This window comes from Neofelis nebulosa, chromosome 12 (assembly GCF_028018385.1).
Source record: "Neofelis nebulosa isolate mNeoNeb1 chromosome 12, mNeoNeb1.pri, whole genome shotgun sequence".
NCBI lineage: Eukaryota > Metazoa > Chordata > Mammalia > Carnivora > Felidae > Neofelis > Neofelis nebulosa.
Genome location: NC_080793.1, coordinates 2,588,103 through 2,613,526, shown reverse-complemented (window position 1 = coordinate 2,613,526; position 25,424 = coordinate 2,588,103). Strand labels below are relative to the sequence as shown.

General features: G+C 61.7%; 1 protein-coding gene across 4 annotated transcripts in view; it reads left to right on the top strand.

The window, feature by feature from the left end:
* Window positions 1–25,424, top strand: part of VAV2 (vav guanine nucleotide exchange factor 2) — a 161,122-nt gene that overhangs the window by 91,216 nt on the left and 44,482 nt on the right. For all 4 annotated transcript variants that reach the window (XR_009251307.1, XM_058693609.1, XM_058693610.1 and 1 more), the window contains exon 4: window positions 9,348–9,416. Coding sequence is in view for 3 of the 4 variants with exons in the window: in XM_058693609.1 (XP_058549592.1) it covers window positions 9,348–9,416 (69 nt within the window). In the remaining variant the exon portion in view is untranslated. The remainder of the gene's footprint in view (window positions 1–9,347; window positions 9,417–25,424) is intronic.

Here is a 25,424-nt window from a genome sequence, read left to right as displayed (position 1 = left end):
CAGCCCCAGTTCCCTGCAGGGCTCCATCCCCGCTTTGCGGACACTGGGTGGGAGACCTGGACACGTCTCTACCCCGACCTGGCCCGGAGGCTCTGGCGTCCCTGATGCCGAGCTGCTCGGGGCACAGGCGCCTTGCTGGCTCTGTCCCCTGTCCCCGGTGGGGTTGGTGGCTGCAGAAAGCTGGATTTTCTGCCATTTGGAAGAATTCCCTCCTCGAGCACCCCCGGGTCCCGGGGCCCTGGACGTTACTGCGGCCTGGGAACCCGGCTGGCAGTCCTGAAGCAGGGTTTGGGCGGAACAGTGTCCAGCCGTGGCCCCTCTGATTATTATTTCCTAAAGCTGAGGCCTGGAGCCCGGCCCCGGAGCTTGGCTGGGCCCTGGGCCCTGCACACGCCAGGGTGGGCGATGACCCACACGCGGCTCGACACCCAGAGCCACCTTCAGACCCAGGGCTGGCGCCATCCGGGAGGGCTGAGGCCCGGTTCTGATCCAAAGTGGCCACGCCAGAGTCCACGGGGCACGGTGGGAGGGCTGCGGTCCGTCCTTGTCCTCGCGTGGGCCCAGGGCAGCCCGCTGCTGGGGACGCAGCTGATTACGGCTCTCCCCTGTCCTGACCTGTCACCCTCTTGAGGCCCAGGCTCCAGGGGGAGGGGGGGGGCACTCAGATGCCCTGGGCAGGGCACCTCGATCCGGCTGAGCCCCAGGGAGTGAGCAGTGGCAGGCCTGGGGCAGCGGACGCCCCGGCAGAGGCTTCCGGAGGGAACACACTTGGTGTCCTGGGGGATGGAGAGGGGCCAGGGACAGTGGGAAGGAGACCTCGTGGGGAGGGATGGGCAGGGCACAGGGTCTCCGAGCCTCTGAGTGGGAGGGGTTTCAGCTGGGCCATGGCCTCTGAGATCTGGTCTGGAACCCTCCGGCCAGGACCGGTGAGGGGCAGCCATGGCCGGATGCCCGGGCACGGGGTGGGGGTGGGGGGCATGGGCTTGCTCCTGCCTGTGTCTCCTGTGCTCTCTGGCCCCTCTTGGGGGCAGTCCTGGTTGCAAGCCCAGCTTTGTTCACCTCCCTGGGCCTTGATGTCCTCGTTTGTGATGAGATGGTCGCCCTGTCTCGTGGACAGTTGTCATGACTGACTGGGAGCTTGAGGACGCCCCCCTCCTTGTCCTGAGGCCTCCCGGGCCCCTTGTTTGTGAATGGGGGGGGGGGGGCTCGGGTTTCATGCATGCCCCACCTCACCCACACCCCCGGCCGGCAGGTGGAGGCTTGACCAGACTGCTCTGGACCGGCCCTGCGTCTGGGCCGTAGGTGCCGTGATGGAGGGGTGGCCAGAGCTCCCCGGGACGCTGACCTGCTTTTCTAACCAGAGCCCACGGGTCAGGCTTTCCCCCGGAGTGCGATCCACCCCACCACTGACCGTGGCTGATCAGCGATGCCGTCACGTGGAGGGGGCGCCGGCAGGCTGGCCGTGGTTTGGCCTCTCCGCCCAGGGGGATCCACTGAGGGCGGGGGTGCTGGCTCCGGGGGGCCTGCGGAGGCCTTCTTAGGTCTCGGTGCTTTGGGGTTCGCAGCTACCATTTCTCAGGAGACAGGCAGGAAGTGGGAGGGGCACAAGAGTGCCTCCAGCTCTGTGTCACCCCAGTGTCACCCCCCCCACCCCCCGCTCTGCCCACACGGTTTGTTCTTGGAGAGGAGAGAATGGTGGCCCAGAGAGGGGAGGGATCTTGCCTGAGGTCACACAGCGACTTGGTCAGTCCGATTCCCCAGTAGGGTCCCCATCTAGTCTCCCAGCTTTTGCGTATTTCCTGAGGAGATCTCGGTCTGCTAACCTACCGACTTGGCCTCCTTCCGGAGCCAGCAGCGTGCATTTGACCCCCGGCACGGCGAATGAACGTTTCCGTGTCTTTCTGACCCCACTCCCACCAGTGCGTCCGCCACAGGCTCGGAAAAGCTGCCATTTTCTGCGTGCCAGTGCCACTGGGTCACATAATTAGGGAGCAGAGGGGGGTCGGGGAGGGCCTGAGCTCCACCCCAGCATTACAGACCTGTGCTGGGACCGGAAAGGTCATTTCAGAGAGCCACGTCCACGTTCAGATGTGGACGTGGAAAAGGAGAAAAGGGAAGAGTCTCTATCTCCAGTAGCTGCCAGAGGATTCCGCGGGGTGTGGATTTCAATTTCAGTCGGTGTTCCCAGCTGCCCTGGTGGGGGCAGTTTGGTAAAGACACCATCGGGGCCTATCGAGCTTCCGGCCTGGAGGCTGGTGGGCTCTGGAGCCTTCGAACGGCCAGGCCTGCTTGCTCCTCGGGAGTCGGGCCTGTCGTCCGTCTGCCCATCCCTGACTACAGTCCCGCCCCGGCCGGCCCCGTGTGCCTCCCACTGCCCGGCGTGTCCGAGCTGGGCACGGCTTCCCCAGCCAAGGCCAGAGGACGTTTAGGGGCTCTGGGCCACCCGTGCCCAGTTTGGAAACTTTGTGCGGAGCGGGCACGCTGGGTTTCTGTTGGCACAAATGGGGGTGTGCAGAGGCCTTAGCCCACAGACTGGGAAGAGGGGCCAGGCAGGCGGTGGCTCTGGGAACCCCCTCTCTGCGGGTCTGCGGCCAGTTCTGAGGCGCTTCCCGTCCCCTGGTGGACACGGCCAGACTGTCCCGTTCGGGCAGGGCACGGGCCGCGGGGATTTCCTGCCCCCCACCCCCCAGGCATGGGAGGAAACAGCGGACTGGCTGCGGGGGCTGGGCCCTGCCGACCCACTGGCCTTTCCGCTTCTAAGTGCTGCCGTTCCGAGAAGTGTGCCGGAAAATCAAAAATACACTGAGTTTCGGGGCTGCTGAGAAGTGGCTGCTCCGGGCCCTGCCCTCCTGTCGGTGGGATGGCCCGGCCGGGACGAGGTCAGAGCGTCTCCCTCCGCCCTGCTAGGGTTTGGGAAGCAAGGGCGGAAACAGTCTGGGACTTGGGGATCGCTTGGGCTTCCTCTCTGGCGGGGTGGGGGGGTGCTTGCCATCTCCCCGGGTCGCCCCACTTCCCCGCTCAGCCTGGCGTCTGCTGGGCCTGCCGCGGCTGTGATGGACGTGTGGCTTCACTTTGGTGCCCCTGCTTCCCAAGCCCCCGCCACACGGGAGGCAGAGAGGGGGGATTAACCCCCATTTTACAGCCCAGTTCATCGAGGCCGGGGCTCGGACCCTTTGGCCAGCTCTCGGGCTAGGAGACCGGCCAGTTCCGACCCCCGTCCTACACGAGGCTGGGACCCTGCACTCAGCATCAGCATCAGACTTTGCTCTCCAAGCCAGCTCACCCCCCGCCACCTCCTGTGAGCAGCCCTCCTGATTGCCCCAGGCCAGGACTGCCCTTCCATCCGGACTCCCTCCTGGTATCTGTGCCTCTGTGGCTCCCTGCGCCCTTCAACCCCGTGTGGGTCACCCTCGTCTCCGACACAGGGTGTGGCCTGCACCGGCTGCGGGCGTGGACGGGGTGCACGGCCGGCGCTGCCCCCTGATGCGAGGGCCCATCTGCGCTGGGCGACGGCCGGCTGAGAAAAGAAACCGGATCGTTTTGACAATTGGTGCTGTGTGGCGGGAGGGCCGTTTTTAATAAGGAACCCTGGGTGCTTCAAGGCCTCGCAGCCAATTAGCAGACGGCACCCAGGTGACTCTCTCAATAATTAAACAGGCCCGTCGCGTCCTCCAGGCTGCTGTTCTTGATGTGCCTTTCAAGTGTGCCCGGCCACCGCTGCCCTGGCAAACTGGTGCCAGAGGGGGTGTTGTCCCACCCCCACCACCCATGCTGGCCTGGCCGCTTCCTTCTCACCGGCCCCTGGGCACACCTGCGCACACCCGGGCACACGTGGAGAGATGTGGCCAGACCCGATGGTGTCCTGGTACCAGGCTCTCCCACAGCCCGACTACGCCCAATTTGGAGGCCTGCTTCAGAAGAGGAAACTGAGGCCTGGCCAGAGATGTAGGCTGCCCAGGACCCCTCAGGTAGTGCCCACGCCCCAAATGGAAGCACCGTTGTCTCCCGCGTGCAGGACTAGGAGGCCAGCACTGAAATTCCCTGGTTCCGGGCAAACCGGATGGTGGTCGCCCGCTGCAGGGCAGTGCTGGGTGCTGGGTGCCCCTGGGCCTCTGGGGCCCCGTCCGCCGGTCTACCCCTCCGGGGTGTGGACTCAGGGCTCTGGCCCCCACCCTTCCCTGGGGCGCAGCGGGCCGGCCAAGGAGGACTGAGCCACCCGCGACCCTGCCAGTAAACCCGGCCCTTGGAGGTCACTTGCAGGGAGTCAGAATTGTGCTTTCTTCTGGAAGGCGCCAAGTGAAAGATGAAGTTCGGCTGTGTCTCAGGCCCTGGGTCCCTTTCATCTGAACGCCCGCAGAACGTGGGAAAATGAACGCTGTGTCCTACGTTCTCTGAGCAGTGCTGAACGACCCACGTCGGAGCCAAATGCTGACCCGGAACGTTCTTACCTTCCTGAGTGCCAACTTTTGTTTCCAGACGATGTCCTTTGTCTGAGGCACGGGGTGGGGGGTGGGGGGAAGAGCTCTGGGGGTGGGGTGCAGGGCCCGGTGACGGTGCTGACCTTGGGCCAGGGGCTGCCCGCTGGGGCTGGCTCCGGGAGTCAGCACCGGGGGCTGTTGGGCAGGAGGCCGCGGGAGCCTTGGGGACTGGACTGTCTGTGTCTGAGCCCTGGACTGGGCAGGTGGGCTCTTGGGGTGGGCCACCCAGAGGGGAGGAAGGGTGACCCGCCCTGTCAGATACTCTCCGGACCCTCGCCGGGTAGAAGGGCCTGACCTTGGAGGCTCACGGTGTTAACTTGTTTCAGTGACTGCTACTCCCATTCTACAATTAGGGAAACTGAGGCAGAGAGAGAGTGCCCTGCTCAGGGCCACATAGTGAGCCTGCAGCAGAGTCGGGATTCGAACCCGGATCTTCGTTCTTCGCTCTGCCCTCAAGGCCTCCTCTGAAACGAAGGTGATAGACGTGGCTTTCTGTCTTGGCTTCCGGGGTGTTGGGGATAGAGCTGGGGGACGGCGCATCTGGGCCCGGGGCTGGGCCATCTGCACACACAGCTCGGTGAGGAGAGGTGCACCTGCCATGTTCCCGGGCTTCCTGGTCTGGGGTGAAGGACCCTCCCCCCCGCCCCCCCACCCCGGGAAGCAGGCCCAGGAGCCCCCGTGTGGCCCTGCACAGTGGAGTGTGGAGTAGAGGTAACAATGTGGAGGAGGTGCCACCTGGCACCAGCCACCAGACAGGCCACAGACGCGTGCCACACACACGGAGAAGTCAGGCAGCGGGAGGCACACCAGCCCTGGGCACAGCCCTGCGTTCCCTCCCGTTGGCTGCTGCCTGGACAAGTACCCAGGCAACTCCGACAGGAGGATCATTTCCCCCGGAGCCCCACCGCCCAGGTCCCACGGCCCAGGTCCCACCACCCAGGTCCCACAGCCCAGGTCCCACTGCCCAGGTCCCACAGCCTAGGTCCCACCGCCCAGGTCCCACGGCCCAGGTCTCATGGCCCAGGTCCCACCGCCCAGGTCCCACATCCCAGGTCCCACGGTCCAGGTCCCACGGCCCAGGTCCCACCACCCAGGTCCCACCGCCCAGGTCCCACATCCCAGGTCCCACGGTCCAGGTCCCACGGCCCAGGTTCCACGGCCCAAGTCCCACATCCCAGGTCCCACCACCCAGGTCCCACCACCCAGGTCTCACGGCCCAGGTCCCACATCCTAGGTCCCACGGCCCAGGTCCCACGGCCCAGGTCCCAATGCCCAGGTCCCACCGCCCAGGTCCCACCGCCCAGGTCTCACAGCCCAGGTCCCACGGCCCAGGTCCCACATCCCAGGTCCCACCGCCCAGGTCCCACCGCCCAGGTCCCACCGCCCAGGTCCCACAGCCTAGGTCCCACCACCCAGGTCCCACATCCCAGGTCCCACAGTCCAGGTCCCACGGCCCAGGTCCCACGGCCCAAGTCCCACATCCCAGGTCCCACCGCCCAGGTCCCACCACCCAGGTCTCACGGCCCAGGTCCCACATCCTAGGTCCCACGGCCCAGGTCCCACGGCCCAGGTCTCAATGCCCAGGTCCCACTGCCCAGGTCCCACAGCCCAGGTCCCACGGCCCAGGTCCCACATCCCAGGTCCCACCGCCCAGGTCCCACATCCCAGGTCCCACGGTCCAGGTCTCACGGCCCAGGTCCCACCACCCAGGTCCCACAGCGCAGGTCCCACGGCCCAGGTCTCACATCCCAGGTCCCACGGCCCAGGTCCCACCGCCCAGGTCCCACGGCCCTCACCACAGCACAGGAGGATGTGAAGCTAACTGGTCCTCCTGTGTCAGAGACCCGGAATCTGCTTCTCAAGGAGGGTGTTGTGTCTGGAGGTCCTCTCTTTGGCTGTTTTGGGCTTTGTCTTATAAAGCAAATCTGGCTGCCCACTGCTCAGGTCCTTCCCAGAAGGCAAACCTGAACCATCTGCCTGAGCTCCTGGAGTCCCAGCCGGCATGGACCTGAGCCCACCACCTTCAGCTCTAGGACCCCCAGGGCGTAGTCTGCCCCCCTTTCGGACCACGCATCCTCTCCCCACGGACCTGTAGGCACATGGGGGGCACGTGTCATGCCCTTAGAGGCCATAGTTTTTTAGCAGATTCTTGGAGAAGTCCTGAGGACGAAGACCAGAGCCTGATGTCTTGATTCCAGAGCTAGATTCAAGCTGCACCTTCTCCCTGGAGCTCAGAGCAGGTGCCCAGGAAGTTACCAGTGAATGAATGAAGGAGAACGAAGCAAAGCAGGAGGATTTAGAAACAGGAGTCGGGCCCTCGTCCGTTCTTTGTTCAGGGGTTTCGGTTCAGGCCCCCTTAGGGTGCCCTGTTTTCAGTGTCCCCTGTCTCTAGCTGGTGACCCCTTGTGCCCCCAGCACCGGGGCTGTGATTGTCCTGGGCGAGATGTGGCCATGCTGGATGCGGACATTGTACTTGGGGCGGGGGGAGGTGTCATTTGAGGGGGGTTCCTCCGGAAGCAGCGGTGCGCACCTGTCACTGCCTGTCCCCGGGAGGGGGGTGTGCTGGGTGGGGAAGCCTGGTGGGGTGGAGGAGACATTGCCTGACGCTTCTGGCCCGGCCATCCCCTCTATCCCCTTGGTTGGCTTCCCAGAAGCTGGGCACCAGGAAATGTGGTCTCAGGAAGGGCCCGATGGGACGAGAGGATCCCAGCCTGCCCCGATAGGCTGGCGGCGGGGGGGGGGGCGGGCTCGCCATCATTTCTGTGCTTCCGTCTCATTTCCTCCTCTTAAAGCGCACACGGGCTCTACTGTTAACGTCTGGATGTCTCGTTGAGCTGGGAGGGGGATGGGGGGCAGATGCGGCCCCGGGGGATCTGGGTCGTCAGCTGGTGCCTGAGACAGAAGGGACAGAGCACTGGGGGCAGAGTGCCCACCCAGTCGCCCCTGCTCCAGCCCCGCCCGAGCTTTAAGGCACAGCTGGGACGTAGCCCCAGAAGCAGCTCAGGTGCTCTCTGTGTAAATGGGCGTCCCCAGTGTTAGACCAGGGTCAGTGCTGCGGGGTCACGACTTGTGGGTGACGTGAACACCTGTGCGTGGTTTCTCATAAGCTCCCGACGGGGCTTTCCCGCATCTAATTCACCGCTGCCCTTTGTTGTTGTTTCCCGGGGCAAAGAGCAGCTCAAGAGCACGTGACATCTGTCCGTCGTCCACCCATTCGTCCGTCTGCCTGCCTGTCCGTCTGTCCATGCCTTTCTAGTGCCAGGCTCTGTGCTGGGCGGACGTGCACCCAGGCTGAGAGCGTGGTCAGATCTTCCCACCTGAGGTGGGGCTTGAGTTGACCCTTGAAGGGAGCTCGGCTTCAGGGGGACGGGCTGGGGCAGGGGACGGAGGGCAGAGGGCGCACACGAGGGCTGGGGGCAGGGCGGACGGGGGGTAAGGCCGCCCCCACCCTGGGTACTCCTGTCTCAGGGCCAGCCCCCCGCGGCCAGGTGGCCGCCCCTCCCTCTCCTGCTCTGGCCCACCCTGGCCGTCTCCGGTCTTTGGCTGTGGCAGAAATGAAATGAACTTTCGCAGCCCCGTTCTTGAGGGGGTTTGTGGCCCGGGACGGGGACGTTAGAATAAAAGAAGCAGATTGTGTTCTGCCCAGGTGGACACCTGGGTGCTGAGGACCACAGCCGGCCCTGTCCCCCCTGACCGCCCCCCCCCCTGCTCTCCTAGATGCAGTTTGGGAAGACTGTTGGTAGGGACCCTGGGGGTCCCTCCCCCCCCAATACGGAACTATGAGAAAAGAAAGGGCCTCAAGTCCAGATAAGCTTGGGACTCACGGCCCACTCTGTCTGCTGGACAGATGTGAGAGGCCCTGACAAGGCCCGCCGCAGAGAAGCACAACCCCCCAGCCCCTGCCAGGAACTCTGTCCCACACCCTCCAAAAATCAGGGGTTCACCACCTCCAAAATCAGCCTTCGGATTCAACGGTGTCAAGATCTCTCTCACCCTTGTCTGGAGGAGTTTCGTTGGGGGAGTGGATGCAAGTTGAAGGGACAGAGAGGAGGTGATGGGGGGGCTGTCGGTAGAGACAGATGGACTGTTCCTGAGGCACAAGGCCGAGGGAGGGGAAGGTGGCAGGTGCTGGGGGTCCGGGGTGTGGCACCAAGGGGCTGCGTACCCAGGGGGTGACCCAGGAGGGAGGGAGCATCGGTGTGGCCATCGAGAAGACATTAAAGAGACTGCCGTGCTCCTCTTGGGGCTCCTCCCCTCGTGGCTCCCTTTCCAGAAGGGAGGCAGGGCCTTTGGGAAGGCAGCGGGGACAGGAGGACACGCTGTGACCCCGAGCCAGGCCCCGGGGCGCGGGCGAGCACCAGCCTTCTTACAGGCCACGGCGCGTGCCCAGCGTGATGGGCAGCCTCCCACACGGCACGCTGGTCCTCGCCCCTGTCCCTGTCCCTGTCCCTGTTCCAGAAGCTCCCCCGTCCCCGCCAGAATCCCGTCCTTCGTCCTGTCCTCCGGGAGGATGACGCTGACAGTCCTTCCGGCCGGTGCTAACCATGAGGGCGCCCGGAGAGCCCCAGCGCTGTCACACCGGTGAAGGCTCCCTGCCATCCCTGACGCTGTTCCCTCATTTGCCAACAGGGCCGCGGGGGCCCATGGAGAGTGACCGACCACCAGTGTCCCAGGGCCAAGCTGGGCACGGCCGTGCTCACCCCTGACGCCTCCACCTGGCTGGTCCCGATGCACGTGCCACCATCGTGCAGACCCTGCTTCTTCCGCGAGAGCAGACGGAAGCCCGGCGTTGCAGACCCGTGGGGGATTTGAGGCTGGGCGCCCGGCGGGCCGTACAGACCTGCTCACCCCTCTCTCGTCTCTCCACAGGCCCTTTCCCTCGGAGGAGACCGCGGAAAACGACGATGATGTCTATCGCAGCCTGGAGGAGCTGGCGGAGTAAGGAACCGGCAGGGAGGGGCGGGTCGGGGCCAGGGAAGTCTCGCCCGGCTGCCCTGCCCAGGGCCTCTCTGCTCGGGCTCCCCCAGGCCAGAGTGAGAACTTGGGCCTCTGTGAGAGCTCAGACGGATGAGCACGTCTTCACTTCATGCCCCCCTCCGGGTTCTGGAGGCCTCCTGGCTCCCGCCGGCCGTGGGGAGAGCTGGTGTTTCCAGAAGCCGGGGCCCCTGGAGCACAGGCTACAAGCAGAGGCTGTTTGTGGGCTCAGGGCTGTCTCGCGGCCCGATGGGGGTGGGCGAGGGGCTGAGACCAGGTCACCTGAAGCCACAGGGAGCGTCCACCCCCTGCTCCGTGGCCCCGCCCTTGCATTGCTCTGTGTCTGCTTCCGGCCCGGCCCTCCTGTCCCGGGGACCCCAGGACCAGCTAGGAGCCCCGGGGCGGTGGCTCTTCGTGAGGAGGTGGTCCGGCCCGGCAGGGCCAGTTGTGGCCGAGGGTCACGCGGCTGCTGCTCAGAGAAGGGGGCGGGCAGCTTCCCCGAGGAGGGGCCGTGGGGTGGGGGAGCTGGGGTGCCCCGACCGCGGGTGAGGAGGCCCGACAAGCGATGGGCCCGCCCAGTCCCTGGGGTGGCGGCTGGTGGCTTCTGCCCCGGCTGGCCCCCTGCCCTTCCCAGCTCCTGCTGGCTGACTGTGCCCCCTTTCCCCTTCGGTAGCAGACATCGCCTTGTCCGGGGGACTCCCCCATCTCTCTCCCCTCCTCTTACAACAGACTGAACCCGAAATCCAGTGAGCACGAGAGCCGGGGTCTGTCGTGCGCCTGCCGCGTGGGGGCCCTGTGTTTGCCCCCCTCGCTCGCATGTGGGGCTGCCTCTAGGGTGAGGGGTGTGGCCCATGTTTTTGTAGGATTCCCACGGATGTAAGCGATCTGAGTCACCCAAAAACCAGCGTGTCAGCACCATGCTGGTGGCCCAGCCTCATGGGACTCTGTGAAGGAAACACCTCGCCGGCCTGTGGGAGCAGCGTTCCCCCCCACCCCCCCAGCCCACCTTCCTGAAGCTGGGCTGGTCCCCGGGGCCCCGGGGGGACGCCACAGTGAAGTGTGGGGCTCCTGGGGGCGCCTGGTTGGCCCCATTCGGGTTAGAGGTCTGGAGAGTACCCTGAAGGAGACAAGCGGAGGTCAGGGCCCACACGAGTCACATCCAGGTCCTGGACCACCCCCCCTCCCCCGGATGCCACTGGTCACCCTGACCGGTCTCAGGAATCGCAGAGGGACTTGGCTGTCGATTGCACCCCGCCGGCTTCTTGGGGTGCCGGCTTGAGTGAGAGGCTGCTCCCCCGACCCTGTAAAGGGTGGGGAAACCGAGCCTCAGAGAGGCACGGCTGGAGGGAGGGCCCCCTGGGGGTGAGGGCCCAGCCCATCCCCCGTCTCCCCCCTGCTGATGCCAGGCCCCCTTGCTGCTCGACTCAGGGTTACAACTGTCTCGCCCTCCCTTCCTGGCTTTTCCTGCCTTGGAGGTCCTTCTCGTCTGCCACATCTGGGCCTCAGCGTCCCCCACTTGGGGAAGCCTCTCGTACTCACCCCCCCGACCCCACAGGGCACCCACAGCCCTGTTTGCCTTTGGGCCGTCCATGGGGTGCATCACGGTTGGACGGTGAAATGTCTGTCTTCCGTAGACTGGAAGGTTCTGCGGTCAGACTCTGTGTCTCTTCCATGCCCCCCACCTTCCGCCCCCAGCTGCACACGCCTCCTGCACGCGGTGTGACGGCAAGTCCCGAGTGGTAACGACACTTCTGGCGGGGGGTGCCCCTTTGCGGGGCCAGGCACTGCTGGGGCTTCACCTCCTTAGGAAGTCTCTGTGAGGTCCGCTCTGTGGGCTCCCCATGTCACAGACAAGGAGGTAAAGCCCGGAGCCTGAGAGCCCCGTCCAGCGCCGAGGGGGTGGGGTCCTCATCTGTCACTTCTCCAAAGTCACCAATGTGAGGCGGAGGGTCTGTGCCCTCCGGAAACATCCCCCCCGTGGTCAGCAGAGACTGAGGGCTCCAGCAGGAGCTGGCCGCGTGCAGCCCAGGCCAGGCAGGAAACGCGTCCTCAGACCAGCCGGGGACCCTCCCCTCAGCATCCCACCCCCCACCCCCTACCAGGATTCCTGCCTATCTCTGATGGCTGGCTTTGCATGTTCAGTATCGAGGGTTCCTGTGCACGGAGTCCAGCAGTGGCCCTGGGGTGCCCGTGGCCGCCCTTCCCCGCCCCGCTGCCCCCCCCGCCCCGACCTCCAGAACCAAACACGGGATGCGATCCCTGTCCCACGGAGAAGCCGGTGCGGGGGACACGTGGCCTTGCGCAGTTCAGCAGGGTGGCTCTGTGACATTAAGAGCGGACCTCCTCGGTCCACTGAGCTCCTCGTGAACGCAGTTGCTGCCAACGAAAGTCGTAGATCCCAGGGACAGGTTGACCCTGTGTCTTTAACTTGAGGTTTGGTCCCAGCTTCTAGTTTAATCAATTTTTCTTGCTCCTTTCCCCCCCTTCTCCTTTCACCGAGAAGCACGTTTTCCTCGCATCTCGTCTCTGTGGGCTCGGGATTGATGTGGATCCGTTATGGCAGGTTGGCAAGACCCAAGCCGACCTGCCGTTTCCTACCTGGCCCTGCTGGGGACGGCAGGTGGCCACGCGTCCTCCGGCCTGGAGCCGGGGCAGTGGCTCGGGTCCGTCCTGACAGTGGCGGGGAGCAGGCGGTGACATTTGGAGTGGAGCCGGCTAATTCCTTGCCTTGGGCTCTGGGCCAGGTGTCCGAAGCGATGATCTCCTTGTGCTGCTGAAGGGCCTCCCGGCCGCCCGACCGCAGACGCTCGGCCGCTGTTCGAGGTTGTCAGAGAACCCGGCGTGGTTCTCGGGGCGCGGGTGAGGAGACGCCACGTGTGCGTGGCCCCGTGTACGGCTTTCATTCCGTCGGTCAGCCACGTACGTGTTCCGTGGTCCACCGAACGCAAGCGCTCCCTGTGTGTCAGCTCGGGGCCAGGAGCTGGAAGTACAAATGGGAGGGAGACCCAGCTCCTGCCTCCGGGACCCCGGGTTCGGCAGAGGGTGGCGTCACTTACGAGCTAATGGGCCATTTTGGGGTCAGCGTGGTGAGGGTGGCAAGAGGGGCGAACCTGCCCCTGGCATTGCTGGAGGAGAGAGGGGGGCCTCCCGTGTGCGGCCTTTCGGAATACTCACTGGGGCGTCCAGAACCTTCACTGTCCCCGGTGTCCCCAGGAGGTTCTCCGCAGCGAGAGCCCCCTTCTGGGCCCCCAGGAACAGGTGCATCAACTGTGTGGGAGAATCTGTCCGTCCGACGGGCCTGGGAGCCTCGGCTCTGGCACCTACTTGCGTGGTCTTTCCAAGTTACCCGCCTCTGTGCCTCGGTTTCCCTCTCTGTACGACGTGGTGTCAGGATCTGCTTCGGGAAGACCGTCAGTGATGTTGCGGGTGGCGCCGCGCCCCGGGGGCACACCGCGAGCCCCCCCCCTGCCCCCCGTCTGCCCGTTTCACCAAGATTGTGGCTTTTTTCCCCCAGTTTCCAAATGGCTGTGGCAGTGCTGTCCGGGAGAATGAGGACACAGCCACACGCACGACTGACCGCAGATTTTCCAGTAGCCACATCAAAACAGAAAAAGGCGGCATTGATTCTAAGAACGTGCCTTTAACCCCACGGACCCAAAGCGTGTGGTCAGCGAGACCGATCGTCAGGCAGTTTGCCTTCTCTCGTGCCGCACAAAGTCCAGGCTGGTGCGTGTTAGACGCTGACAGCACAGCTCAGTTTACGGGGCCACGTCTGTGAGCTCGCAGCCACGTGTGGCCGGTGGCCCCTGTGAGCTCAGCATGGGTCGCGGACCCAGCACGTGGCTCCAGGAGCCGGTGCGGAGCCCTCCCCACGTTTGCATGGACGGTCGTCGTGCTCTCAAGAGCTCCGAGCTCACTTTCGAGATCCCTGAATAATGTGTAATCAAATGATAGGGCAGCTCGTTGCAAAAATAAACACAAAACGTTGCCACTCGAATGGCCTGTTTCCAGCTCCCGGGGCGCCATCACTGACCGCGGGGCTGGGGGCTGTGCTCTCGGGGTCCCCCGCCCCACATTCGGACACGGCAGCTTCGGGATTTGGAAGTGCACGTTCCCTGTACTTTGGGACTAGGAGCGTGTGGAGGGTTTCCTTGGCCCAAAGGAGGCGAGGGGGGGGGGGGGTGGCTGGGTCACAGCCACAGGACACCCCGGCTCTGCTCAGCGGCCCTGCCTGAGGGAATGGGGGTGGGAGGCAGGGACGGCGTGTCAAGCCCCACGGTGACAGATGGCGGGCCAGCCACCCGGGAGATGTGCGGGAGGGTGAGGCCGAGGTGCCCTGACATGTGCGGGCTCCCACTGGAAGGGCTGTCCTCCTGCCCCCGCCGGCCGCCTCCTGAGCCCCTGGGACAGGAGCTCGGAGAGATCACCGGCGCGGGGCCTTGGGCTCCTTCTCTGCTGTTCCCTGGGACTCGGGACCGGGCTCTGGCTTTGCTCGGTGACTTTCCCTGTCCTTTCCAGGGGCCTCCGTTGCCCCAGTGACTTGGTGCCGTTGACTCCCGCCGTGTTGGCGAGCCCCTGCTCGTTCCAGCCCAAGAGGAGCAGCGAAGGCGCTGTTCCATCTTACTTGGGACACGTTAAATCCTTCTCAGGGCCTCAGTTTCCCCACCTCCGAGATGAAAGCAGCCGGCTGGTGTGCGGGTCCGTTGGAGCCCGAAGGAGCCACGGCTCTGTGACCGAGGGCCCCCCGTGCTCAGCCCCTCGTCGCTTCCCTGGGGGTGGTAGTGACTTCCAGACGTAAACAAACGTAACTGTGGTAGGGACAGAATTTACCCGAAAACGTATAGCTGCGTGCTTTGCCGAATCCTAAAATCACTTTGCGGCTTTCAACGTGTCATGTTGGCATCATTGGGATAATTTTTTTTAATGTTAAGTTATTTATTTTTGAGAGAGAGACAGAGTACAAGCAGGGGAGAGGCAGACAGAGAGAGGGAGACACAGAATCCGAAGCAGTTTCCAGGCTCTGAGCCGTCAGCACAGAGCCTGACACGTATGGGTCTCGAACCCATGAACCATGAGGTCATGACCTGAGCCAAAGTTGGATGCTTAACCAACTGAGCCACCTGGGTGCCCCAGGGGATCATTTTTTAAAATGTTTATTTATTTATTTTGAGAGAGAGAGAGAGAGAGAGAGAGAGAGAGAGAGAGAGAGAGAAAATCCTGAGCAGGCTGCATGCTGTCAAGTCAGAGCCTGACTCGGGGCTCAAACTCATCAACCATGAGTCATGATCTGAGCCGAAATGAACAGTCGGACGCTCAACCACCTGAGCCCCGCTGGTGCCCCTGGGGTAATTTTTTAAGATGTGTGAAAGGTAGGCGTGTCCCAGGTTGATGCTCCTTCAATGACACGAGGATGTCTTTTGCAGCAGGGTCTTTCCCGTCCTCGGGAGGAAGGTGGGGCGCACAGGGGTGGGGGGCAGACGCTGTGCTTCTCCTGCCCCACCCTCAGGTGCCCCTTGTGGGCAGGGGATGAGAACAGTCGCTGTGCCCGACCGTGACCTTCACCCGAGTGACAGTGCATCCCCACCCTCCGTCCTCGCCTGTCCGCCTCTCCCAGCCACAAAGAAAGCTTACTCGAAACCTGTCCCCAGTTCACGGACGTTCAAGCCACCTGCGTGAAAGTTCCGTGTCTCGTGGACAGACCTGCACGTGTGGGGACGCCCACCTTGTGTCGGGGGTGGGGGCGCAGGCTTGGGGACGTCTGCTGTTCACCCCAGAGGATGGCTTTTCCAGAGGGGACAAGCTTGGAAACAGACTATGTAGGAACAGTCCCGTTAAAAACAAATAGCAGCCCCCAGCCCTGTGGGAAAGCCCCTCCCCAGCCCCTGTCCCCTGTGGAGGGCCCGGAAGAACAGCCCCACAGTCTGGAGGAGGTCGAGGCAAAGCCCCCCCAGGGTGGACGTGTGGGTGGACGCCCTCCTGGGTCATCCTGGGAGGCCGCTGTCCTTAGGCTCACAACAGGAGGCCGGCTGGAGGGGGCGGGGGCGGGCGGGAGGGTCTGTGCAGGTGTCTCACTGCCCCAGGGCACCTTCCAGAACTCAGTGCCCTGGCTGTGGGCTGGGGAGGCGGTGACAGCCGGGCACAGCCCTCTTTCGACAAGGCCGCCTTCCGTGCTGGCCGAGCCTCCTCTCACCTGGCCGTTCGGGCTTCCTTTGCACGACTGTGTGCCGGGCACGTGCGGCCCCAGCCGGGGTCTCCGGGGCAGCACGTGGCACCTCAGACCCTGCGGAGGGTCTCCCCGTGCTCCTGTGAGCTCCGTGAGGCCTGGCCAAGCGGAGGGTGTGAAGCCATCATCCCTGGGGTACACGCCGGGTCTGTTCCCACGCGCAGCCCCGCAGGTGGGTCCTGGAACCTTCTCTCTGGACGCAGAGAAGAGAGGCAAAGGTGCCCGGATGCAGCGACTAGAGGGCAGAGGTTCGACTTGAACCAGGTCCGACCCCGAGGGCCACGGGCCTCACCGCCCTCCCTGCCCCAGGGCCGTCTGACAGAGCCCCCCCCTTGGACCTGCTGTTGTGACTCCCGCCAAGCTATCCAGGTTCCGTCCATGGGGCCCGGGACACTGGGAGGGCTTCTTGGAGGAGGTGTTGCTGGAAGTACACCTTGAGGGAGGGAGCATAGGATTTGCTGGCGTGTGATTTAGGAAACCTTCCCCCACCCGCACCAGGCTGGTTACCGCCTCGTGTTGGGCCAGGGTCCTGGGAGCATCTGGGTCTCAGCCGTGTCCGTCTGTCACTTAAGAATTGAGGGCTGGCAGTCGTGTCCCCAAAGTCACCCTGTCTGAATGTGTGGCCCGGTGGTGGGACAGGCAGCACTGGGGCCCTGGCCTCTCTCTCCTGCCCCTGTGGTCTGGACAAGCCGCCTGATGCCCCCCCCCCCCCCCCCCCCCCCCCCGCCCGGCCCTTCCAGAGCTGGGCAGAGGGCAGTCCGTCTGAGCCCTGCCCGGTAAACAGGCTCCAGTCCCTTCCTGTCATTCTGGTGACAGAGACGACTGGCCACAGCTGGCGAGACTGGCCGCCCAGCGCCGTGCTCCCCGCAGCTCTGAGGTTTCCTGCTCTGCCCCCAGAACACCTCGGTCTCTCCATGCACGGGCCTGAGCTGCCCTGGCTGGCCTGGGCCTTCGGTGGCCTTGCAGCCCTGCTCCCCGACCCCAGCACTGCGGGAAAGAAGTCTGCTCATGCTCTATGCTGAAGCGGGCCGGGGGGCCCTTATCAGTGAGTGCCGCCCAGCTGCCCCATTGCCACCCTGCCCTGCTAGAGACTCGTGTATGCAGGCCAGCAGATAGAACACGGGCTTCTGTGAATTTCTGTTTTTAATACCTCATTAGGCCCGGTCTTTTCAGGACCAAGGCGGTCATAGCGCTTCCGTGGCCTGATTTAACAGTCTCTGCAGGTGGGGAGGCCAGTGCAGAAGGAAAGCTTTCGAGATGTGAATATTCAGCTTGGTCCCAGAAGGAAGCAGGGACCAGCTGGGCTTGGCCAGAAGGAGAGGTTCACCTTCTGTCTAACAAGGGCCTTTCTCAATCACTTTCTTGATAGTGTCTTCTGGGACGCCATGGGTATTAAAGACTAGGCCTCTTTGACATTATGTCTCTTGTGTTCAGTCATGCCTGACACAACGAATAGGCCTAACATCCTGGATCGCATCATAAAAAGTCCTGTCGTGTGGAGGTACCTGCTGTCCCCGATTACAAAACTGCATCCCGCAAAACCCAGCCTAGAGGTCACCTCCTCCAAGAAGCCACCCTGACTTTACTCGGCTGAATGAAGTCCTTCTTCCCTACAAGATTAAAAACCACACCAGGATTTCTTGGTCACCGTGTTGTCGTGGCCTCCCCGTGTTTGTCCCCCACCCCTGGAAGCGAGCTCCCCTTCAAGGGCGGGCAGCTTGACCTGAGCCCTGCACGCTGGCACAGAGAATGTGCCGGGTGGTAGTTGGGGGGGGGGGGGGGTCCCGAGCCTTTGCTCTTTCCGCTCTGGGGACCGGAGCGCAGTCCCCAAGTGCTAGGCCCTGGTCTTTCACAACACTGCAAAGTGGGGGGTCCTGCCCCCATTCTGCAGTTGAAGAGATGAAGGCTCAGAGAGGGTAGGTGACTTGGCTGTGGTCACACAGCACACTTGACATGAGCAGAGTGGGGATTGAAACCCTGAGCCATGTGCTGCTGTGGCCCAGGACCTTCCTCTGGCTTCCCCTTATGACCCAGCTCAGGGGGTGGGGATGCTTTTGCATCCCTGGAAAAGAGAGAGAGCTTCGGTCGAGAGCACGGTGCTGGTGAACTGGGCTTCCCCTGGGAGCCTGGGAGCCGTGGTCTCGTCTTCGTGTGCTCCTACGTGGCTTGGCAACCTTGGGGGACTGTCTCGCCCTCTCTGGGCCCTGGCTTCCCCACCTGTGGGAACGGCAGCGTCTCCCACGCAGGTTGGGGTGAGGGTCTGCCGAAGGCGCGCAGGCCGGCCTTCCTCGCGTGGGAGCAGCGTCTGGTCCCTTGTCTGTCTGTCTGTCTGTCTGTCCCTACAAGCAGCCGTGCAGCCCACAGCTCGGAGGCCCCCTCTCTCTGCTGCCCGGCGCAAACCGGGGTCAGGAAGTGTCCGATTCGATTTCCAAGTAACAAGTTCAGGATGGCTCGGGATCCCTGCTTCCCAGCATCAGACCGCCCGGGGCTGGCGCACCTCCGCGCCTGTCAGCAGTGTTTTATGTCCGCGTAAACACGCGGGCTCGCCCGGGGCGGATGGCGGAGAGTTTGTTCGCCGTTCTTTGATTTTCCTCAGGCGGCGGGGGCGGCGGGGGCCTCTCGGAGCAGCTGACTTTCTGTAACAAAATCGGGGCGGGCGGGCCGGGCTTTGGGGGCCAGACCCCGGGGTCTGAGGCGGGAGGGGCCGCGCGAGCCATTGTGAGGACGAAAATAATTGCCGGGATTTAGCATCTGTCAGAGCAGCTGCCCTCTGGAAAACTGCAGAGCAAAAAGATGGGGGGAGGGGAGAGAGGGGAGACAGGGAGGGGGCGGGGGGTGCAGGTCACTGGCCCCGGGGGGGGGTGGGGGCCGGGGAGGCCGAGGGGAACCGGGCAGGTCTCTCTGGGGCGTGGGGCCCCGAGGCTCACCTGCCCTTTCCGACTTGGTCCAGGATCTCCCCCCACCCGCCCCGTTCACACCGTCCTTGGGCTCGCTCGTAGGTGCGGGGACAGAGAAGGGCCATCTCTGAAACCCGTGAGGCCCAGGTCAGCACTGATGCCTGGGGTCTGGACCCCCCGCCTCTGTGTTTCAAAACCTGGGCGTATTTAATGCCGATGGCGTCTGTTCATTGAGTGCGGGTCCCTGTGCCGAATATGGGCCCATCCAACCTCCCCTCCCACCTCCTGCAGAGGCAGGCAGGCCGTAGCCACCGCTTACCGAGCACCGGCTGGATGCTAGGCCTCAGCTAGCCATTTGCATCGTGGTTGATCCTTCCAACGAGGGGTTGGGGTTATTCCTACTTCACAGATGGGGAAACTGAGGCTTAGGCTCTCCTGCCCAGAGTGACAGAGCCAGGCAGGGCTGAGCATCCAGCTGGGACTCGCCTGACTGCTTCACCTCGGGGTCGGGGAGGGGGTGTGTGGAGGGGGGACTAGTGAGAGTCAAGTTCCCAACTTGAGTAGGGAGACCTGGTGTGCATCTGTCTGGCCTGAGGAGGTGGGGACCTGTCGGCTCTTGTCCAGTGCTGATCGAGTGCTGTTAGCCACACGGTCCGGCGTGACAGGGACGCTGAGCTTCTCCATGAAGTGTAGCCTCTGGTGACTTACAGCCTCCACAAGGTACATCTCTGTTGGCCCGAGGGGCTGATGCACAGAGAATTAAGGTACAGTCGGAACGAAAGCCAATCAGAGCTCGGTGGAATGGCCCTCTGCTGAGGCACAAGACGCTTCCGGGTTTTGCAGGACTGGGGGCGGTTGGGCTGGGGCTGGGTCAAGTGCTCCGGGCCCAGGTGGGAGGTCCCCTCCCCCGTGGGACCGTGTGCAGGCCCTGGGTCATAGCCAGACACTCAGGGAGCGGTGTCACCAGGGAACAGAGGCCAGGGTCCTCCCACAGGTGGCTCTGCGTGCCGGACACTCAGACACTCGGGGGACCTTCCGCCCCCCATTCCCCAACCCCCCATCTGTCGTTTCCTTTTCCTCCCCTCCGACAGCCACGGCCGTCAGGTGCACTGGGCCCAGCTGGTCATGACATAAACGAATCTGTTTCAACAGATGCCTGAGACTCGTAATCTGGCCCCTACCCTGTTCAGGAAGCTCACTCTTGGAGACGATGCCTTTGCTAAAAACCAAGGTGATGGTGGGATGTCCGTGCCAGCGTTGGCCAGAGGAACTGAACTGTTGGGATCCAGAGCTTGTCACCCCTACTGTATTCTAGAAGCATCTGTATGTCAGACATGACTGCTGCCCTGTCAGTCTCCCCACCTGGACCGTGAGATCCACGGCGTAGAGTTGATGCCTTCGTCGAGTTGCTGGCACGGAATCGGTCTTAGGATAGGTATTGATTTAACCAATCGAACCTGATAGGTGTTTTCTCTTAGTTGCCGAGTTAAACGAATGTTTGATTGTACTTTCATAATCGTTTAAGGTTTATTTAAGTAATTTCTGTACCCAACATGGGGCTCGAACTCGTGACCCCGAGATCAAGAACCACGTGCTCTGCCGACTGAGCCAGCCGGGTGCCCTCATAACTTTGTATTAAGAAGAAACCCTCTCTCTACTTTGCTGTTTCGTGTATTCGCCTCCCTTCTCCCATAACATGGAGCGTGCTTGAAGTGTCATTCTAATGCCGCTATTTTGTGGTTTCAGATAATATGCACGGACCTTCATTGGCCTGCATTAAACAGCGTTTGGGAGAGTGTTTTCGTAAGTGAAAGGAAGGTAAATGTAGAAAGCGTGGGGTTGTGAGTGGTCTACGGCCGTAGGACGAGGACCCTTTGAGGAGGGGAAACGGAGGCCAGTATAGTCGGGTGACCGACAAGTCACTTCCCCAGTCTTCAGCAGGCTTTGGGTAACAGACATTTTGCACAGCAGAGACAAGGGACGGTGTCTGCATTTTTTAGATCTTTCTGTCGCAAGTTAAGACACAAGTGTACAACTCTTCATCTCGGGTTTCCAGGGGCCTGTTTTCAGCCGCAGGGCCCTGAGTGAATCAGAAGAGGTGAATGGGAAAGGGTGTGGAAAGAGGGGTCCCCATATGAATGAACGCTCCTTGTCTTGGTTGATTTTGAGAAAGGACACAGGCTGAGAACCTGGTGGTGGCCACGTGTTGGGGTGACCGCCCTGGGTGTATTCCCAGGGCCCTAGTCTGTGCCATCTTGTCCCTTCTGAATACAGGGAGGTAACTGTGTCCCGTCACGCTCCCCTGGAGGAACCCCAGGTTCTTCAAGGCGCGCACACTGTGGGAGGGAACGGGGAGCCTGTAGCCTTTGCCCAAGGGTGCTTCCCGGTCCAAGTAGAAAGCTGCAGTCAGGCCGGCTTAAGGTGTGAGAGGAACAACATGGACGCTGGTAGAGTGGCCAGAAAATTAGGAGGAAAATGCTGGAAGGGAGGGACCCAGGAGAAAAGGAGCCCCAAGCCGCCAAATCTAATAATCCGCCGAAAGCCTTGGCTGGCCATTAAATCTCATCACACAAGAAAGACCCTGAGGTTTCCAGTAAAAAAGAAGGAAAGAAAGAAAGAAAAATGCAGCAGCCAGAAGCTGAATTCAGCAGCCATTTGGGCTGGCTGCTCACTGCTCACTGCTTGGGAAGACAGAGTTTGAAGTGTGAGTCCGGTTAACTGTCTGCTAGAACATGTATTGATTGGTGGGAACAATGGAACCTCCGTAATGGGTCATCGGTCAGGTCTGATGTCCAATAAAAAGTCCTCAGACTTGTGAAGAAACAGACAAGAGTCATATTCAGGAAGAAAAAGTCAACGTTGAGATGACTCTGATGTTACCATTAGCAGTTTTGTAAACATGGTCAGGAACTTTGAGGAAAATATGTGCCAAATGAATGAACAGATGGGGAGCCTCAGCAGAGAAATAGCCCTATGAAAAGGGCCAAGTGGAAACGTTAAAACTGAAAAGCATGATCGCTGAAATGAACGATCCGTGGATCCGCTTTAAAAGAAAATGGCAGATGGCAGAGGAGGGAGTCACCGACTGCGAGATCGTTGGGTGGAAGTAATACACTCTAAGCAACAGAGAAAAGAAAGGTCCAACGCAGGTGTAACTGGAGTCCTAGGAGAAGAGAAAGAGAATGAGGCAGGAAAAGAAGTTGACAAAACCTAAGAAATGGCAGTGTATATACCATGTTCATGGATCGGAAGAGTATGTTGTTAAGATGCTTGTCTTCCCAGGGGGCTTTTTGTGTGTGTGTTTTTGTTTTTGTTTGTTTTTAAATTTTATTTTGGCAAGATGATTGTAAAGTTTATACAGAAATACAGAGGACCTTAGAATAGCCTTAAACAATCTCATAAAAGAACAAAGCTAGGAACTTAAACCACCTGGTTTCAAGACTTTCTATAAAAAAAAAAAAAAAGTAATCAAAACAGAGTGCTATTGCCATAAGCACAGGTGAATAGGTTGATGGGATAGATTATAAAATTCCAAAGTAGACCCACACTCATGTGGTCAGTTGGTCTTGGTCAAAGGAATCCAGTGGGAAGAAGAAAGTTTTCAACAAATTGTCCTGAAAACTCCCGGGTATCCCTGAAGAGAAATGGACCTCAATTTCTACCCCATGCCATACATGAAAATCTGAGCCGGATCAGAGGTCTGTAAGCGTAAGCACTGAAATTATATAGCTCTTAGAAGAAAACATAAGCTTTGCAACTTAGAAAACAAAGATTTTGGAGCACCTGGGTGGCTCAATCAGTGAAGCGCCCAACTTCGGCTCAGGTCATGATCTCACAGTTCATGAGTTCAAGCCCCGCGTCGGGCTCAGTGCTGACAGCTGAGAGCCTGGAGCCTGATTCAGGTTCTGTGTCTCCCTCTCTCTCTGCCCCTCCCCGGCTTGCACTCTGTCTCTCTCTCTCTCTCTCTCAAAAATAAACATTAAAAAAATTTTTTTTTAAAGTTGGAGGCAACCCAAGCGTTCATCGAAAGGTGGATGGAGGACAAGTTGTAGGTTGTTCATACAGTGGCTGGTACTCAGCAATGAACAGGAATGAGCCTCTGTGTGAGCAACACCATGGATGAATCCTCAGACGTGACGACGGTGGCGAAGAAGCCAGACACAAAAGTGATCCTAACACAGGATGCCAAGGATGTCCAGTTCGAGAACAGGAAAGGCTAGTCTTTGGGGAAGAGTAGTCTGAAGGGTGGTCACGGGGAAAGAGGAGGGGACTGATCAGGAAGAGGAGGAACTTTCCGGGGCAGATGAGAACGTTCTATAAAGGGACGGGTGTGAGTTACACGGCGGTATCCATTTGTCACAGGGTATGGTGAGCGTGCATCTTGATCTGTGGAAGCCGTAGCAAAAACCCGGTGGAAAACCGTTGTGGGGCGTTGCGGCCATGCCTGAAACACGGCAGTGCTCTGTGGACGTGGGGTGTGCCTGGGCGGGCGAGTGAGCTCAGGCTTGCAGGAGGTGCCAGGGGAGAGAGGGGCGGAGAAACACGTTTTCCGGGACCCAGCTGCGCAAAGCATCTTCTTCAGGTTCGGCCTGTGCAGGAAGCTTCCCCAGCCCTCACCACCCTTTTTCCCCTTAGAACGCTACCGCTCATCTTAGGGCTCATAACGGGGCTGGCGACTGCTTCACTCCGAGATCCGTAGCTCCGCCCTCGTTTTCCTCTGAATGCGCCTCAGTGCCGACTCCAGAGCTTGGTATGTCATCGGTCACTCGGTGGAAGAAAGCGTGGTGACCGGTCCACCTGGCCGGGAGGCAGCACAACGCGACGATGGCCTCCAGAAGATCCGGAAGGTCTTGGCAAGGTCCCCGGCGCCATGCACCCTGGCTCACTCGTCTCTGCCACAGAGAGCCTTGGGCTCGTTGGCGAAAGCGAAGAAATTGCGTCTGGAGCTCGGGTTGTGGCTGATCTGAGGTGGGACTGCGCCGAGGTCTTCCCTTCTGAGCGGGTGGGACAGAGAGTCCAGGGGTCCGTTAGGATGTCCCCCTCAAACGTGGGCCGAGGAGGGGGAGCCCTGTGCTGACAGCTGGCTGTCCCTGAACCAGGTGACCTCGAGGCCCCTCTCCAGGCCTGTTTTCGGTCTTTGTTATCATTGCATCAGCGCTTAGCGTATTTAACTGTCACGGTCCCCCCACCCCCTTCCCCCAGCCCATCAGAGCAGAGCTGAGGTCTGTCTCCAGACGGCATGGAGGGCCTCAGCTGCCTTTGAACTTGTCTAATTTAGCAGCCCGCGAGCTTCCCTGTCTCTGCTCTGTTCCACGCCGTCAGAATTCCCGACAGTGGCTTTGTCACCAGCCTCGCTCTGCTGTGCGACAAACATCTGGGGTGGTGGGCACCCGCCAAAGAGAACCCGGGCAGGCACTTGCCTGGACACCCAGTAACCTGGCGGGCACAGCTGCCCGAGCTGTTTCCTTTGGGGACAGAGTCTGGAGAGGCACGGGAGGTGATTTGTGTCTCCGCGAGGGGCCCTTCCCTGGGCCCACCCGGGGCAACGGGCCTCAGAGTCGGTGGGTTCTCACCCGTGAGTCGCAAGCACCCTTCCTGGCTTTGCTCCCTGCTGGTTCCAAGCAGGGCCTCTGTCACCGTCTGGGCACCGTGCTGCCGCGTGAGGCCTCGGGACGGCCATCCAGACCCACACAGGGGTCGGCAGGGCGGGGCGGGGGAGGGGGTGGCGCGGGTGCAGGGAGGCTACGCCTGGGCGAACCCTCCCCTCCCAGCCTGCTGCGGGGCCTCAGGGTGTGTCTGTCATCTGTGAAGTGGCCATGGTGTTCTCTGTCTCCCAGGGTTTGTGAGGTTAAAAAGCATAAATGCTTTTCAAGGGCCTCGCAGGGCTCACCAGGGGGCAGGTGTCTGTTGGTGTAGTTAACGAGCCTGTTAGCTGGTCTAGCCCCAAGTGACCTGTCCCCGGCCAGCTCCTTCCCCGGCGTATGGGCTGCTCGCGGGACCCTCATCTAGTCCGGAGCTGATTCACGGCCCCCCCGGGCCCCCCAGAGGGAAGCCCAGACGTGTGGGCCTGGTCGTGCTCAGTCTCAGGGGGAGGTACCCGGGTCTTTGGCTCCAGAGGCCTTTCCTGAATACAGGCGCTGCCTCCCTAACTCCCAGCCTGTCCGATGACAGCTAATATTCACAAGCCGGGTTTGAGACCTGGCGAGCCGCCGGGTGTCATTTCTGCTGTCTCTGTCCCCCGCCGTTGTCTCTGTCGCCTTGAATTCTGGCCGCCCGGTGCCGTGGGGGAGGAGAGGTGCTTTACTGGGTCTCTGTGCCTTCCGGAAGCCAACTTTGCCAGGTGCCGCTCTGAGCCCGGGCTCTGAGTCTCCGGTGTCGGGCTTCCAGGGCGAGCTGGCCTGTGAACACGACCTGCCCCGAGGACGGGCCCCACGGCAGCCGACGGAAGGGCCGGTCAGCTCTGGGCCCGGGACAGAGTGACCCGCCGCACGTGGTTGGACCGGCTCGTTTGCCGATGCGTGAACACCTACTGCCTACTAGGAAGGGTGACCCGACGCGGTTAAGCAGTTGGGTTTTGTCCAGGGAAGAGATAGGTTCACCCTCACGCACTTACAAGAAAACGGGAGCTGCAGCGGGAGGGATGTACCTCGTGTGAGAGGAGGGTGGGGGGTGGGTCCTGGGTCACAGACGGGGCTGGGAATCCCCGGAGGCCTCCTGGAGGAGGTGTCCCATGACCTGAGTCTGGGAGGTGGGGGAGGACAGCTTGTTAGAGGGGAATCAGAGCACGGTCATGTGCTGAAACGAAGTTCAGTTGCATTATAAAGCGAGTCGTGGCTTCCTGGCACTCGTTCG